The sequence below is a fragment of the Lolium rigidum genome, chromosome 4 (assembly GCF_022539505.1).
Source record: "Lolium rigidum isolate FL_2022 chromosome 4, APGP_CSIRO_Lrig_0.1, whole genome shotgun sequence".
Classification (NCBI taxonomy): Eukaryota; Viridiplantae; Streptophyta; class Magnoliopsida; order Poales; family Poaceae; genus Lolium; species Lolium rigidum.
The window spans coordinates 24,886,793-24,903,066 of NC_061511.1; the positions used below are offsets into that span (position 1 = coordinate 24,886,793).

The 16,274-nt window shown below is 45.0% G+C and overlaps 2 protein-coding genes and 1 pseudogene across 12 annotated transcripts; 1 reads left to right on the top strand and 2 right to left on the bottom strand.

Moving 5' to 3' along the window:
• The first annotated feature begins 1,375 nt into the window (after positions 1-1,375).
• On the top strand, positions 1,376-6,507 carry LOC124648944. Of its 11 annotated transcripts, none has more exons than XR_006986483.1 (7): positions 1,376-1,955; positions 2,097-2,138; positions 3,441-3,667; positions 4,912-4,983; positions 5,117-5,178; positions 5,253-5,529; positions 5,608-5,991. XR_006986483.1 is itself a non-coding variant. In XM_047188623.1 (5 exons), the coding sequence occupies exons 1-4, from the start codon at positions 2,097-2,099 to the stop codon at positions 5,263-5,265; spliced, it is 408 nt and encodes a 135-aa protein (XP_047044579.1). In that variant the 5' UTR covers positions 1,376-2,096; the 3' UTR covers positions 5,266-5,529; positions 5,608-5,991. The 11 variants fall into 11 exon arrangements, 1 of the variants encoding a protein (XP_047044579.1); XR_006986484.1 differs by having other exon boundaries at positions 3,452-3,667; XR_006986485.1 differs by having other exon boundaries at positions 3,455-3,667.
• Positions 6,508-10,085: 3,578 nt separating this feature from the next.
• LOC124646777 lies at positions 10,086-11,694 on the bottom strand (annotated as a pseudogene).
• Positions 11,695-12,314: 620 nt separating this feature from the next.
• Positions 12,315-13,597, bottom strand: LOC124646778 (protein Rf1, mitochondrial-like). The gene is made up of 2 exons (XM_047186839.1): positions 13,388-13,597; positions 12,315-13,298 (listed from the first exon to the last, which is right to left on the bottom strand). The coding sequence occupies exons 1-2, from the start codon at positions 13,403-13,405 to the stop codon at positions 12,315-12,317; spliced, it is 1,002 nt and encodes a 333-aa protein (XP_047042795.1). The 5' UTR covers positions 13,406-13,597.
• Positions 13,598-16,274: the final 2,677 nt, after the last annotated feature.

Genomic DNA, 16,274 nt, shown 5'->3' on the forward strand with positions numbered 1-16,274 from the left:
CGAATTGAAGTTACCTCCTCTTCCTCCGGCAATGGCACCACCCGATTGCTGCTGAGCGCCATTCTGGTTTGCCATCCCCGAGGCAAACTGACCTGGGACAACTTCTCCGTACTGATATTGCTGCCAATTATACTGTTGATTATTTCCTCCATTGCCATTGCCGAAATTCTGGCCAATGTTGTTCCGTGTCCCCCTCGCCGCCATGGCCGATGGAAGCACCAAACGAGCCTCCACAGAGGCACAGGATGGTGGAAAGGTAGACAACGATGATGGACGCAACCCTAGCACTTTTGTTGCCAAAAAGAAATTGGGCCTTGTGCCCTTAATCTTATTATTAGAACGTATGAAATTATTGTCCTTGTGACATTTGTTCACCGTGGCGCGTCAATGGGCCATGTGCTCGTAGAAGGATGCCTAGAATCTGTTACATGAAAAGCCTTGTGATCGGAAGTCACAAGAAGTTCCGGCAGCGGGCCTGGGGCCTTGTGCCCATTTGCCACGTAAGCCTGAGTTTTTGAAATCACTGAGATTACGCGATCCGGGAAACGTGCATCAACCAACCTCGTCGAGTCGTTGTCACCGGCGCTTGAGCAGAAAGACGATGACGACGATGTCCATCACCATGGATCCTTCGAGGCACTTGTGCCTTTGATCCATGGCGGTATTGAACAACATGCAAATGCTTCTTCTTACGCTGAACAATAGTTCACTCCGCCGCGTAGAAAGCTTCCTCAAGGGAGAAGACTGTCGACGGCAAAACTGGTAGTTTGACATAACGATTTGATTTTGCAAGACTTACCGTCTGCGATCCCACCGGCGATGGCGTGAGGGCAAGCTCCTGCGCTGCCCAACGCTGCAACCTTCTCTTCTCTTCTTTCTTGCATTTCTTCGGACGTAGACCCCGGCGGTCACACGGAGATGGCGACCTGCACACATACCTTAGCGATTTATCTGACCTTCTAGAGTCCGGCAAGACTGTGACGTCTTCCTCATCGGATGCGCTGGTGGAAACAGCCCAGAATCTGCCTCCCGGCGGCGAAATATCACCAGCGGGCGGCGTCGCCTCTAGCGTCGCCAGACCCCCAACGGTCATCCCTCGCTCCTCCAGGAAAGTACTAGTGTACTTTATGTAAGACCTACTTCTCCACTATCTAAAAAGAAGGAACTGGTTCTGTTTCCTCCGGTCGAAAAGGTTTCGTCCTACGTATTTTTTTTAGACGGTTTTGCCCTCCCACCAAACAATCATTCGTTTTCCAACCCTTCATCGCACGCAGTTGGGCCAGGCCCAATGAGGACGTCCACCGTCGCCACTCCTTCCCCAACCCTGCGCCCCACAATCATCTCGCGTAGGGTTTCATCGCTGTTGTGGCCGGCACGGATTCCGCAGCCGCACGGCCCTAGGAGTGCCAGACGCCCCCGTTGGCCACCTTGCCGCTCCCAGGGTCCTCATCGTCGTCATTTTCATCATCGTCGTCTTCCTCACCCTCGTCGTCGCCCTTGCCATCCCCATCGTCGTCATCGTCCGACTCCGGCCCCTCGTTCTCGTTGGCGTCCAATTTGTCAAGGTACTTGTGTCCGGATCATGCCTGGCCCGCGTGACGGGGCACTCGTAGAGATTGAGCGAGATGAGGCGGAGGCGCGCGAGCGAGCGGCGCCAGATCGTCCACATCTTAGATGCGGAGGTCGAGGTCGCGCAGCCGTGGCCCACCTCGACGAGGTGCTCGACCGTGGGATCTCGTTCAAGTCCTCAGGTCAATTTCCACGGGATCCCGTTCAAGCGGAAGCACTCTACTGCGCTCCTATGCCCCAAATCTGCTATTCTATGGAGGCAGCCGTCAGCATCCATTTCGCCCAATGAGCTTGGAGCCGTGCACAGCTGCCGTCCTCCAGTTCAAGACTTCTGGTGTGGTGTCGACCTCACAGCACTACCGCTCATTTGAGTCTGAATTTCTTTGGTACTGCACTACTACTATCTCTAAGTTCTGCATTTGCTAAATATATATGTTATTGTCAATTTGCTAAATATATGTGATTGTCAAATAGCAGTATTCTTTGATGAGATGCCAATATATGTGATTTGTTTTGTTCTTCAATAGATGGACCATGTCCGCTCAAAGTCAGAGGTTCATCACGCCATGGTAACGAGCATGACATTTACTGATTCTTCTTCTCTCTTACCACCTATGTTCAGTTGACTGCTTATGTGGAACACACATGCACAACTCCATTGAAATAACACATGACTTCAGATATCATCTTCCGATTCTATTCGATTGAAACTGTTACTATCATTTATCAATGGTTACATTTAGAATTACAAGTGCATTTTCTTGATCTTCTGTCACCTAGATTTACTTATGTTTATAAGATTTCAGATTCATGTTGTGAGGTCAACTTTTGCTATTTTTAGTTGTTCTATACCCTCCAGTTAATGCAAGCAAGCAAACTACTCCTTCGGATAGTACTAAACTGCTACTATGTCTTGAAATTGAAGAGGATTTTGGCACGCAAGAGTTAAAACAAATCAGGCAACAAAAAGCTAATTCAAGAAGCCATTGACAGTTGATGAGACTGTCTACCTTATTTGCTAAGTATTTGTTGACTATCGTAGCATATATACCTACTGAATGTGTTTGCTGCAATTAGTGCTGAACAATAGGAGTGTTCTGTTTCTCATTGGAGCAGGTTGCATTTATGCATCTAAACTTTATTTATCAATCCTACCTTCCTCCCATGATGATAAATGAGCTCTTCTAGCAAACAATTTGTAGAACTAAGTTGTCAATTTAAAACACAATCTCTGATCAATATGGTAATGTAGCAGCACTTCACAGTCGTGATTGCAGTGTGCAATGACGAGATCACTAGATATGGTGCTCCAGATTGAAATCATCAGTTTTATTACCGGTGTGCTTAATTACCTATAGTTTTTTTGATCAACCTTGTACATTCTTCATCTGGTATAGAGTAGTTGACATTTTTCTTGGATATTCTGTAGTTTTTTTACTCAAAATTATCATGCATATGATGCGGACTGAATGACTGAATGCTACAGACTGAATGACTGAATGTTGGCCCTATGAATGGCCCTGAAGGCCTGAACTACCCATTTTAAAAACTTCACAGTGCTGAGCAGAGTTTAGGATAACATCATAATAGATTCTCCCAGCCTAAGTTGACCCCAGCCTATCACAAACAGGGGCATATGTTTTTAGATCCAAAACATGGCATTGTTTCTGTTTAGGAAGCACACATTAAACAGTCTATTTACTACAAGTATGTCTAAATGAGTACAGTGACCATGGTATCTGAGTATTTTATCTTGTTATCTGATAAATTGTTGATCAAACGGTATGCATTGCTTATAAATTTTTAGTTTCTTCAAGAAGCTACAGTAGGATTAACTACTGTTTCCAACAAGGGTGGTTCTGACCTCCCAGGTTCTTCTCAGCAGCCCAGCGATCTTCTCACCGTCTCGATCGCCATGGCCGCTGCCACACCAACATCACTACTCCCGGCCATCTCCCCTTGGCTGAGGTCTTCGATGATGCTGAGCCTGGGCAGCAGTCCTGGTTCATCGGCTGGAGGAGTGCCTCCATGGACTCGTGGTCCAAAGCCACAGGGTGGCCTCGCAGTGCGCGGATGGAAATTCCCAGTTACAGACAAGGTACATCCTTATCCCCATCCCCTTGGTTTAATAGATCTGGACCGGAGAATTAAATCAAAATAATCTAGACCAAATAGCAGGCATACATATGAAAGGTGTGTCACTAAAGGAGTAATACATGTTTGTTATGATTGTTGATCAGAGCAGTTGCATCAGCCCTACACATAGATCAAAATTTCTATAGTTTCAAATGCTTGAACGATAAACACCGTGAAAAGTTCCAAAGCATGCACAACGGTGTATTCATATGTCTAAGAAAATGGAAACACGGTTCAAGTAAAAGCAAGTTGGGACTTTACCAACCGGTACGAGTTTTATCACTCTGAATGTAATGACCCAAAATTTAGTTAGGAACACTAATAAAAGAAAGACGCATGTCTTGTGAAGGAAAATGCATCTCTCCGACTTCAATACTATGGTGCATAAAAAAGCACTTGCAAACCATTAAAAAATCATCATGAATATGGAAATTACCATGCCTTGCATTGAAACTCCTTAAGACTTCAAGCATTACATTCCTTAGCAGGTATGGAGTTTCTTCCGAGCTGTACAATTCCATGCCAATAAAATTCCCATCACAATCAATAAGTGGCCTCCGATCCCAGCCTAGCACAAAACAAAAGTAGTATGTAAACAAAGATGATATTTGCAAACCTTTGCAGACATAAAGAAAGATTGTTATTCGTGAACCTTAATTAATTAGTGGATTAAAAATATACAAATTAGCGCATGTAGCATACCTTTGTCATTTTAAAAGTGGACATCTTAAGTTCTTTGCAGATTAGACACGCGATAAGGTGGTTTGAGTCAGTATTTTTCAATTTTTCCATGGATCTTCCAAAATGATTGTTAATCACATGGTGTCTCCTTTTATAGACTTTCAGTAAAGGGTAATGTTTGGTGGTTGAACACTGCTTCGATTACAAGTTGCTCTTGGATTCTTATAGATTGTAATTCATAGAGGAACGAATTTAAGTATGATACGCGTTGTAGACGACTTATGTGAATGAATTACTTATTTTTGCTCTTTAAATTGAGGAGAGAGCTTGATGTGTTTACTTCCAGAAAAAAGAAAATTATAGTTTCTCTGTAAGACAAAGTTTACATTGAAACCAAAAACCATATACACTGGAGTTGGAAAGACTTATAGCATGCACGTAAATCGAACATCCTTGGGCTTACATTATGTGATGATTACTGAATTTACCAGTTCAGCTTTGGTCTTATGTATTTGTTTACTTCAGATGTTGACCGGGGCGAAATATTTTGCATTGCAATGACCTGAAAACTTGGATGGTTCAGCAGAGTTGTAAATGGTATTTTTAAATGTTCGAGAACATTACAGATTCCTACATAGACTCGTGAATTTCTTAATAGTAAAAATACTTTTATGCTAATTTTAGATTCACTTTCATTGACCTTCACTTGCATTGATTTACTATTTCTCAGGTGGAGATATATTTGGCATTGATTTACTATTTCTGGCGTGAAGATATATTAGCAAAAGTAAGGTAACACAATTAAGCTTTTTCTCCTTATATTAAATGGACCTTCTTGACTTGTCTAAGGACAACCTTAAAAACAGGGAGAGAACATAGTATGGTCATACTCAAATGCATAACTACCTTGAGATCGGGCTGCAGAATCCCTCGCCGACAGGCCGGCCAGCGTCGTGGACTACGCGGGCCAGGCTACGCGTGGCACCTCCTCCACTGTCTTCCGTGTCACCGACCTCGCCTCACCGCTCCGTCCCTAGGCTCCCTTCATGACCGGGTCCTCGGACCGGGAGGCCCTGGCCGTGCGGATGGAGCCATCTAGCATCGTCGGCACCGGAACATCGACCACCGTAGGTGCTTCTCGAGGTATGAGCAGTGCCCCAACCTGCAACCCCCAATCCTCTTCTCCCCAATTCTGAAAAAAATCGCATCTTCCTTGTGCAGGCAGCCGGAGGTGGGCTGCTGATGGTCACCGCTGTCCGCGGGATGCACTGGTAGCACGACGCAAGTGAGACCAACTCTTTGATCTCCTGCACAGATTTGTAGCTGCAGGAATTTTGTTTGGGAAGAAAAAATGCATCTTCTTTGTCACGTGTGTAATCGATCAGTAAATGTTCAGAGTGTTGTGTTGCAACACAAACAAATCTTGCAGGACAGCTGGGTTATATAAAAATTCGATCCTGTGATAGGTTCAGAAGATGTACTATATTTGCTCTAGGATTGGAGTAGCTTAATTCATACTGAAGCTTAAACAAATTCGAAATTTTAGATTTGCTTGTAATGATCTAACGGGTAGATATGGGTGTAGTTTGTCATCTATTCGAGTTCTTTTCACGTCTATAACCAACCTTGTATTTTTAAGGTTGGCAATCTTTTCACTTGGTTCATATCATATATGAATTAGTAACTGCTAAATCTATACTTTATTATCCATAATTGTGAGTTAATGGATCATTACTACGCTATGTGTAAGGGGAAGAATATGAGCTAGCAAGGGGAAGTAGCTGTAGCCTTTTTACATCTCACAAGAGCTTGGCCATTGGTTATGGTTCCACACAGAATAGGCATGTTTATTAGGCAAGATCAGATTGTGTAGAATGAATCTATTCATGCTTATTTTGATGCATAATGTAATCTCTTGCTTTTATAGCTCGCTGACCATGACTGCCGGGGAGAGGGAGCAGCAGGAGAAACACAACGAGCCCTTCCAACGGAAGTAGTTCCGCTTCTGAGGATAATAAATGAGCAAGCTAATAACGAGGCCAGATACGTGGAATATGGTCGTATAAAAGTGTGCCCCTTTTTTTATAAAAGAATTGTTTTTGAACGTACATTTTTTTATGGGTAGAGGTAGTATGATAAATTAGATGGAGACAGCGAACACTTATTAGTAACATGCTGTGATTTTCCTATGATATTTAAACTTAATTTTTATGGATCTGTTGCAACATATGGGCTAGCCAGCTTCTTATTTTCAGTAGTAAACTTCTCTATGGCTTAGAAAATATTCACTAAAAGTAAATATGGTGGAGTACGGGGGAGATAGTTGGCGCCCTAAGCCACGATGGCACGGGGCGCATGACGACGAGTCCCTAGGTTGGACGGTGGCATGCAACGCATGTTGACGAGTCCTTGGGTCGGGTGGTGCGCCAGAGAATTCGAAGAAGGGGAAGGGGTAGCGCCAAAGAATTATAAAATGGGGCGGAGCCAAGTTTGGCAAGCAAGATTGGGCGGGGTCATGTGTTGGTGGCGCGGAGATGAGGTGCGGATGAAAGGGGTAGTGCGCTACGATAATTCATGTGTGGTTGGTAGGGTGAAGGGAGTGGACGATCAATGGCTATTCAGTTGCCTCTTTGTAATCACATGAGGATAAATACTCTCATCGTCATAATAAATACTCGATCTCCATCTTTTACGAGGATACATCGATGGCTAAAAAAATTAGCATCTGCACCACAAGCTGTCGATGGGTACCCTAGCTATTATTGAAGATTTGCTAAGCACCTTTTGTATGTTTGACACAGGAGCCTTCAATCCAGGTTGTCTCCGGATATTTCTGAATATCTAAGTGTTGTTTGACAATTGTGACGACCTATAACACGGGTGTAGGACTTGATGCGGAAGAGTAACAAGAAGATCTAGAACTTGAAACCACGCAGATGCAAAACAATGATGCCTTGTTATTGCGTTTGATATTATCATATTGTAGTACATTATGATATCACTGACTTTTTTTCATTTTGAATTTATATATGTGCGTTGGAAAATGAAATTTAGGAACCCGTGGCAACGCACGGGCATTTGTACTAGTTCCTTTCAAAAATACGCTTCAGCTTACTCCTGTTGCAGATTAAATTGGTTCTGTTATCCCATATTATTGTAAGCTCCATCATTTCGCGCTTCACTTATGCAGTTGTGCTGGCCCTATGATTTTTATTGCAATATTTTTTAACTAGATATGTACTAGTACCTCTTTAACGAATTTCTGATGTGAATGTCACTGCACACTAGTTTTTTTTTATCTCCAAGCTAAATACTGCATATAAGTCCCTGAATGAGAAACAAAAATAAGATGAAAGATTTTCTCAAAAAGAAAGAAAGATGAAAGATGATGATTGATGCTGGTTGTTGAATTGAACTTGAACCGTCTCAATCTTGGACGGCTGAGTCAATTAAATTAAGCCATGCTTCACTCGTTCTCAGCAGCAAGTTTGGACTTTCCCCGAGACAAAACTGACAACGACCAGATCAGATGCATACACAGCTCAATGATTTCCCGTAAGAATCGTTGCCGGTCCATCTCTGTTATGTCACGCTTGTTTTTACTTTTCCAAAAAGGTAATTTGATCTTATTTCTAAGGTGAATTCTTGTTTTCCTCTGTTTTTAGCTGATACTATGCGCCTATTGAATCTCAGCCGGTGCGAGGGGGAAAAGGAGAAATGTTTTTAGGTGATGTTGGTAGTTTAATTTGAGTTTTATGTATGATCAATGTGTATTTTTTTGGAGCATTTTGGATTCTGTTATGCTTAATTAGCCAAAGAACTTACGGTTTTATGTATGGAGTATTAGAGTCAATACTGCATTTCTTTGAATATTTAACAAAATTGACATTTCTCTATATACTTAGGGCATCTCCAGCGGCGCGACGCAACCGGACGGTGAGCGACCGTTTTCGTCCGCCGTGACCGGAAATGCGTCTGACACCACCTCCAGCGGGGCGAAGCAACCGTCCGCGGAGACGCAAACCTGACCCAAATATGCACCTCAGATGCGTCTCTGCGGACGCTCGGCGAACGCGGAAAGTGTCCGCACGCGTCTAGCGGACATTTCGTTGGGCCCCTGGCAGCGACCCTGCGTCGATGCATCTTCTCAAACGCGCCAACGGCTCCGCCGCTGCGTCGCTTCGGCACTCTGCGCCACGTTAATGGTGATGCCTCGGCTGCCGAGCGGCCGCCCACCTCCGCCAACCATGTTAATGGACGCCACGCGTCCCGCGGCCACCGCATGCCGTCGGCCTATATAAAGGGGGCGCATGGTCTTCTTCCTCATCCACTCCTCCAAAGAAACCCTAGCCGCCACAAAGCTCGACCGAAGCGCCGCCTAGGTGTTCCTGCGACGCAGCCAGGCCCGCGAGGCAGTCTGTGGCCGGTCCTGGTGGCCGGCAAGGCGGTCGAGGCTGCGGCCCTGGGCGCCTCCGTGGCCGGGGCAGGGGCCGCCGTGGTAGAGCAGCTACGGCCCCACGCTCGCCGTCGCCGCGCCCTCCTCGTCCTCGCAGGAGGAGAGCTGCTTCGAGTTCCTCCTCCGCATCGACGACGACCCACTCGGCATCAAGCGGCTCCCGGACAAGTTCTCCGAGTTCGTCGACGGCGTCGAGCCGGCGCAGTTGCAGCTACGGGAGGCCAGCCGCAACTTCTGCCGCTGGACCGTGGAGGTCTTGTTCGACGGGCAGGGCAAGATGTACCTGCACACGGGGTGGGACAAGTTCGCCCGTGACCTCGCGCTCGAGCCCGGCTGCCAGCTCACCTTCCTCTAGAGGGGGACGTCGAGATGATCATCAAGGTGTGACGACACAGCCTGCCGCAGGCACTACCACACCGGCGAATCCGGCTCGGACACCGATAGTTAGAACTTCGAGTGTTCTTTCTTTGCAGCGAATCTAGCTATAGGCCAGACGAAGCCAGTAGTGGAGGTCTATGTCTGTTCTTCCTCGGTAGAACCAACAAGGGCACCGTCTCCTCTCGCTGGATTTTCCAGTTTGGGTGATTGGGTGCCCTCGAATGTTCTTTCTTGGCAGCAGCGAACATACGGAAATCAACACAACTGGCTTCTTTAAAAAAAAATTATATTTGTGTCGACCATGGTTCAAACTATGTGTTAGTTTGTGTAAACCATGTTCCAAAATGTAATATTTGAAACTATGTTTAAATGGAGAAGAGGAAAAAAAAGAAAAAAAAATGCGTCGCCCCGCTGGAGTAGCCCCCAGACGCAAACGGACGCGCAGACAAAAATGGTCATTTTAGCGTCCGCAGCGCGACGCAAACGAACGCTCGCGGACATTAAAATGCGTCGCGCCGCTGGAGATGACCTTACTCCATCCGTTCTGAAATACTCAACATTCTAGCTTCAAAATTTGTTCTGAAATACTCTATATTCTAGTTTTTAGTCGACAACAACACTAAACATGAGGTGGTTTTATTCTCTTTATTGGATGTTGTTATTTTCAATGTAGCTTGGATTGGTTATTCAAATATCTAAGTAGAGTACTAATAAATGGACTACTAATTTATCTCATTTTTTTCTAGAATATAGACTAAATCAGAACGGAGGGAGTACAACGTACACGCGTGATTATGTGATTACAACGCTTACAGTTAGTACTTCAACATCATCCTAACATAAACAATGGAAAATGTTAATATGATCATTGACACCCAATTAATGACCTGGCCTGCACTCCACTCACTGACAACTGGTTCATGGAGAACGGTGACTTATCGGAGTTCGACTTTAGCGAAAATGTCGAACCTGAGCCATAACTATTCGCGTTCGACCCCTTTAGGTCGATGAACGGAGGCTCGGTCGAGCGTGCCAGCACCCTATCCCCTCTGCCCAGCATCTCCACCACCTTCCACATTGGCGGTCTAAGGTTAGGCGACGCCTGCGCGCACAGTAGACCGACATTGAACACCTTGAGAGCTTCCCTCTCCGGGCATTCCTCCTGGAGGTTCGGGTCAAGGAGCTCCATCATGGTGCCTGCGTTGTAGTGCTTCCATATCTGAGGACGGATGGGTGGCAGAAGCATTGATAGATCCATCAGGTTTTCTGGAATGCTACAGTGCACTTGTACTTGGCAATAGGGTGAAATGTGAGTGTACCAGTGCCATGAGGGAAAGTCCCTCGGCCGATGACGCCACCGAGTTGTGGTTCTTCCGGCCGGTGATGATCTAGAGGACTAGCACGCCGTAGCTGTAGATGTCGGCCGTCTCCGTCAGCTGCCCGTAGACGATGTATTCCGGGGCCATATATCCACTGCATAAATGTAGGCACAGTCAGTGTTCTTGTTCATGCATATCACAGTTTTGTTTGCAGAAATTCTTTCCCCCATCAGATTAGTTGCTATTTCCCCAGAGCCTCAAGAAATTATAACTTACAAGGTTCCGGCGAGGCCGGTGTTAAGGTGGGTCTGATCTTCCATGAAGTTCCTCGCCAAGCCAAAGTCACCAATCTTAGGCCTGAACTTTTCATCCAACGGCACATTGCTGGCCTTGATGTCCCCATGTACGATCCTGATCTCGGAGGCGCTATGGAGGTATGAAAGACCCTCCGCCGTCCCGAGGATGATTTCCACCTGCTGCTCCCAATCCAACACATTCTTCTTCAAGGCATCTGCATCAACAAACATGTAAGATGTCAAATTCATGAAAATCCACACTGCGAAGCACCAATTATTTTTCCAGGGTGCAGGAATAGTTTTCTATCTATTATTACCAAATAGGTAGTGATCAAGGCTGGTGTTGCAGAGGTACTCATAGACGAGGAGGCTCTCGGGGCCCTCGGCGCTGCACCCGAGGAGCTTGACGAGGTTCTTGTGCTGCACCTGGCTGACGAGCTTCACCTCGTTGAAGAACTGGTCGGTCCACTGCCGCGTGGTGAGGAAGATCTGCTTCACAGCGACCTCCCGGCCATCCGGCAGCACACCCTGTGAGACATCATCAGAGGCCAAATTCAGATGAGGCAAACACTTCGGAGGTAAGCAATGTTGCAAGCTATGGCAGGCGTACCTTGTAAACTGAACCAAATTAAACAACAACTGTGCTAGCTGCAAAAATGAGCTTGTTTCTGTGTTCTGTGCAACAAATGCCACAAAGCATGCTGTTTGATGCAATTTTATCTTTCTTTCTTATCTTTAGTTTTTCTGGGGCAACTCTAAGAAATAGAATGACGGGTGTTCATGGGATTCAAGGTTTCTACATGCCAAAGAAAAGTTAGAGTACCTCGAACATGCAATGTGGCCCCAAACCTACCAGCATATATACTTAAAACATATGGGGCTGCAATCAGTACCTTTAAACTTTGTACATGGAACTCCTTGAGTCATCATAGATTGTTGGTACTAATGGTTCAGAATAAATGACTCCAAACAGCTGCATCCCTCTTCCACCGCAGACCCCATTACTGAAGAATCATCCGGGTGATCAAACTACGGGATATCTACTAAGAACAGACTATTATACTAACTTGCATCACACAAATTTCCACGCTCTCAAGCACCCACACATATTTTCTTCTTTTATACCCACACTACCGTATCTACGCCCTCCTTAGTAGCTATCAGAAGTCATTATCCTTAATAAGCCAATCCGCTGATTGAGACTGCTTGATCTACCTTTCCTCATCCTACAATAGAGAAAAGATCCAGAGAAAAATCAGTCTTATCTTTTCAACAAATTTCAACACATGGAAAATGAAAAACCATGACTGAATTTCTATTTAAAAATAATATGTATTTCCTGTACCACCAGAAGGACTATGGCAAGCAACAACTGAAGTGTACCTCGTGAAGAGTTAAGTTCAAATATTATGATTCAATTATTGAACTTCAGACCTCCAGCGGCTCCTTCCAGAAACTGGTACTTTTTAGGGAGCAAGTTTATGTTTTTCCTATATTTCCCTTCCGCTGAAAAAGAGAGATCAGCAGCGAAACAGTTTTAGCTTCAAGCGAGCAGTTCTTCCCATCAGCTTTAGACATATAATTTCCAGCTCTAACTATCTCTCCCTTTTGCAGTAGATTTCTGATGATATGATTTAGCAAACAAGAGTTGGCAGCACATCCACTCTTCTCCATCGATGAAAAAAGATTGTCAGCTTCTTCCACTGAACCTTCCTTTATCAGATTTCCCATCATTATATTGTAGGTAACAATATTAGCTACCAACCCATTGGCTGGTATTGCAGCAAACAAATTCTTAGCTTCTTGGTTTCGCTGAACCCTGTAGAATGCACCAATCATGATATTGGCAATTGTAATATCAAATTTCATATTTGCTGTCCGTAACTTCTGGAACAATGTGATTGCTTCATCAGAGCAATTATTTCTACATAGTCCACCAAGAACTATACAGTATGTATCAATGCACACATTTAATCCAGATTCAACCATCTCATGAAACTTTTCCTTTGCATCAACAATTCGTCCAGCCAGAAATAACCCATCCAGTATAACATTATAATTAAAAGCTGTAGGTTTAACCCCCTTTCGCAACATTTCTTGGAACAAAGTAAGTCCATCGTCAATCCTTCTGTTCTTGCAATAGCCGTTAATAAGTATACCATATGTAACACTACAAGGTTCCAAACTATATGATACCATAGCATCAAATACTTTCATCGCATCCTCCATCTTGCATACTAGGCAATATCCACCAATTAGTGTATTAAATGTGATAACATCAGGCCTCTCACCTGTGTGTACGATCAAGTCAAGGATGTCTTGTGCTTCCATTACCCTTCCTTCGTTGCAAAGGTTGTGCATTATTGAATTGAATAACCCAACACCAGGAGGACGCATACCTTTATTCTTCATTTCAGTAACGAATTCCTTTGCTTTCACCAAATCGCCATGTGTACAAAAGCCCTGAATCAGGAAACCATAAACAGCTATGTTTGGTTGTACTCCGATATCAATCATCTGATTAAATTTCTCCATAGCATTGTCCAACTTACCCATTTTACAAAATGCATGTATTATGGTTCCATAGCTGACTACATCTGGAGTCACTCCCTGTTTCTGCATTTCTTTAAGTATAAGCATAGCCTCATCCATTAAGCCAGCTTTAGAGTATCCGTTAATCAGTGTGTTAAAAACATGACAGTTAGGTAGAATACCATCTCTTGACATTGAATTAAAGAGATTATTCATATCAACTAAGCATCCTTCAGTGGCGTACCCGTGAAGCAGAGTATTGTATGACACGATATTAGGTTTCAGGCCCTTCATAGCCATGGAATCAAAAAACCTGCAGCTTCTTTGCTTCTCCCATGCTTGCAAAGGTAGGCCATGAAGAAATTGTAAGTATACACATCTGCTGTAACACTCCGACTTGTCATTTCTTTGAACACCCTAAGTGCCTCCTTCCAGTTGGCCGAAGTGGAATATCCATGGATGATGCTATTATATGTCACATTATTAGGTTCAACACCATTAACAACCATCTGACGAAGGAAATACTCTGCCTTGTCCATTGCTTTGGCCTTGCACAGTGCATTGATAACCGAGTTATATGTCACCACATTAGGCGCAACCCCTTGCTTTGTCATTTCATGGAATAGATTGCACGCCTTGCCTACTTGGCCTTCTTTAAAGTAGCCATGAATAACCAAGTTATATGTCACCACATTAGGCGCAACCCCTTGATGTGTCATTTCGCGGAAAAGATTGCATGCCTTGCCTACTTGGCCTTCCTTAAAGTAGCCATTGATAACCGAGTTATATGTCACCACATTAGGCGCAATCCCTTGCTGTGCCATTTCATGGAATAGATTGCACGCCTTGCCTACTTGGCCTTCTTTAAAGTAGCCATCGATAACTGAGTTATATGTCACCACATCAGGCGCAATCCCTTGCCGTGCCATTTCATGGAATAGATTGCACGCCTTGCCCACTTGGCCTTCCTTAAAGTAGCCATCGATAACCAAGCTATATGTCACCACGTCGGGGGTGCAGCCAAGCTCGGGCATCCTGTGAAGCAGCACCACCAGAGCGTCATCTGCTCGCTTTGCGTGGCAGAGTCCCTTGAGGAGGTTGTTGATGATGCGGACATTTTCCTTGAGGCTCATCTTGAGGAGGTGGCCGAAGAAGGCGAGCGCCAGGCCCGGGCGGTGCGCACGGCAGCAGCAGTCCATGAGGATGCTATATGTGCAGGCCGTGGGCCGCACCACCCGTCGGCAGGCGCCTTGGGACATGCGGCTGAAGAGGGCAACCGCGAGGGCTGGGCCGTTGCTGCAGGCACAGGATGGCGGAGCGCGGGCGAGGGCCGCTAGAAGGTTGTTGAGGGGGCGCTCCTGGACCGGCGTGCCCTGCTGCAGCAATTCGTCGAATAGGTGGTGTGCGTCCGCCGGGGTGAGCTTGCCATTGCGCGCGCGTTCCGTGGCTGCGGCGAAGGCGGCGGCGGGCTCCCAGCAGCGAGTGGGCGGCGAGGTGGAGGAGGAGTGGCGGGCGTGGAGGCCGTGGCAGAGGCGGAGTGGCGACATTGGCGTCGAGGAGCAGAGGCGAGGCATGGTCCTCGTGTTCCCTCCCTCTGGGCGGTTTACCACTTTGACCAATAACACAAGAGGAACTTTTTTTTTGACAGGAACACAAGAGGAACTGTTCATACGGAGTACATCTTTATTTGCGAAAATTACCCCCCACACCCCCACAGGTTATATTTCCTACTCGAGCCATTCCAATGAATAAGGCGTTTTCGTTTTGCGTGTTTTTTTTTTAACTAAGATTACATAAAATATATAAAGATTGTTTATATAAAATTATCATTATTAGAAACTGTTTTTCAATACGAATCTAATAATACTAATTACATACAATATAATTAAGGTTTGATTGTTTAATTCTTTAGGTCAAAGTTCATGTTTGAACGGAACGGGAGGTAGTATGCACTATTTTTCAAAGAATAAAAATAGGAGGGTGTCGCTCGCTTCGATCACTTAAGTTTCTATACTTCATAATTAAACATCTAAATTCTAAACTTTGGTACTTAGTAAGTGATTCATGTGAGATCCTATTTTGCTACGACCATTTTGACCTATTTATGTGGCACTTTGACCACTATCACTTCGATAGTAGGGTCCACAAGAGGAACTGTTCATTCATATATCTTTACGAAAAGGTCCCTACATATTATGTTTCATACTTCCTCCATTCCAATGAATAAGACGTCTCCTTTTACTATTTTTTCTTTAACTAAGAATTATTTAAAATATATAAAGATTGTTGATATAAAATTATCATCATTAGAAAGTGTTTTTCAATACAAATCCATTGCTTAATTTTTTGGGTCGAAGTTCATGTTGGAATGCGCGTGCGGCTTATTCATCGGAGCGAGAGGTAGTATCTATTGTTTTTTTCAAAGTATAAAAGGAGGAGGGTGTCGCTTACCGAGCGAGTCTAAGGCCGAGAATGGTGCAGGGGCCCGTCCTCTCCTAGTGCAGGTCCGAGTGGGAGCGAGCGACTTGACGGTGCGCGGGACCCCCTTGAATGGATCGTAGCGAACAAGAGAGGGGGGGTGAATGGCGCTACGACAAGTTTTAACCTTTTTCAATTTTAGCGCAACGGAAGGTAAAGGTGATCACTTTTGCAATAGCGGTGTTCCTGTAGGATAACGTTGCATAGAAAACAAAAATTTTCCTACCGCGAACACGAAATCCAAGCCAAGATGCAATCTAGAAGACGGTAGCAACGAGGGGATTATCGAGTCTCACCCTTGAAGAGATTCCAAAGCCTACAAGATGAGGCTCTTGTTGCTGCGGTAGACGTTCACTTGCCGCTTGCAAAAGCGCGTAGAAGATCTTGATCACGATCGGTTCCGGCGCCACGAACGGGCGGCACCTCCGT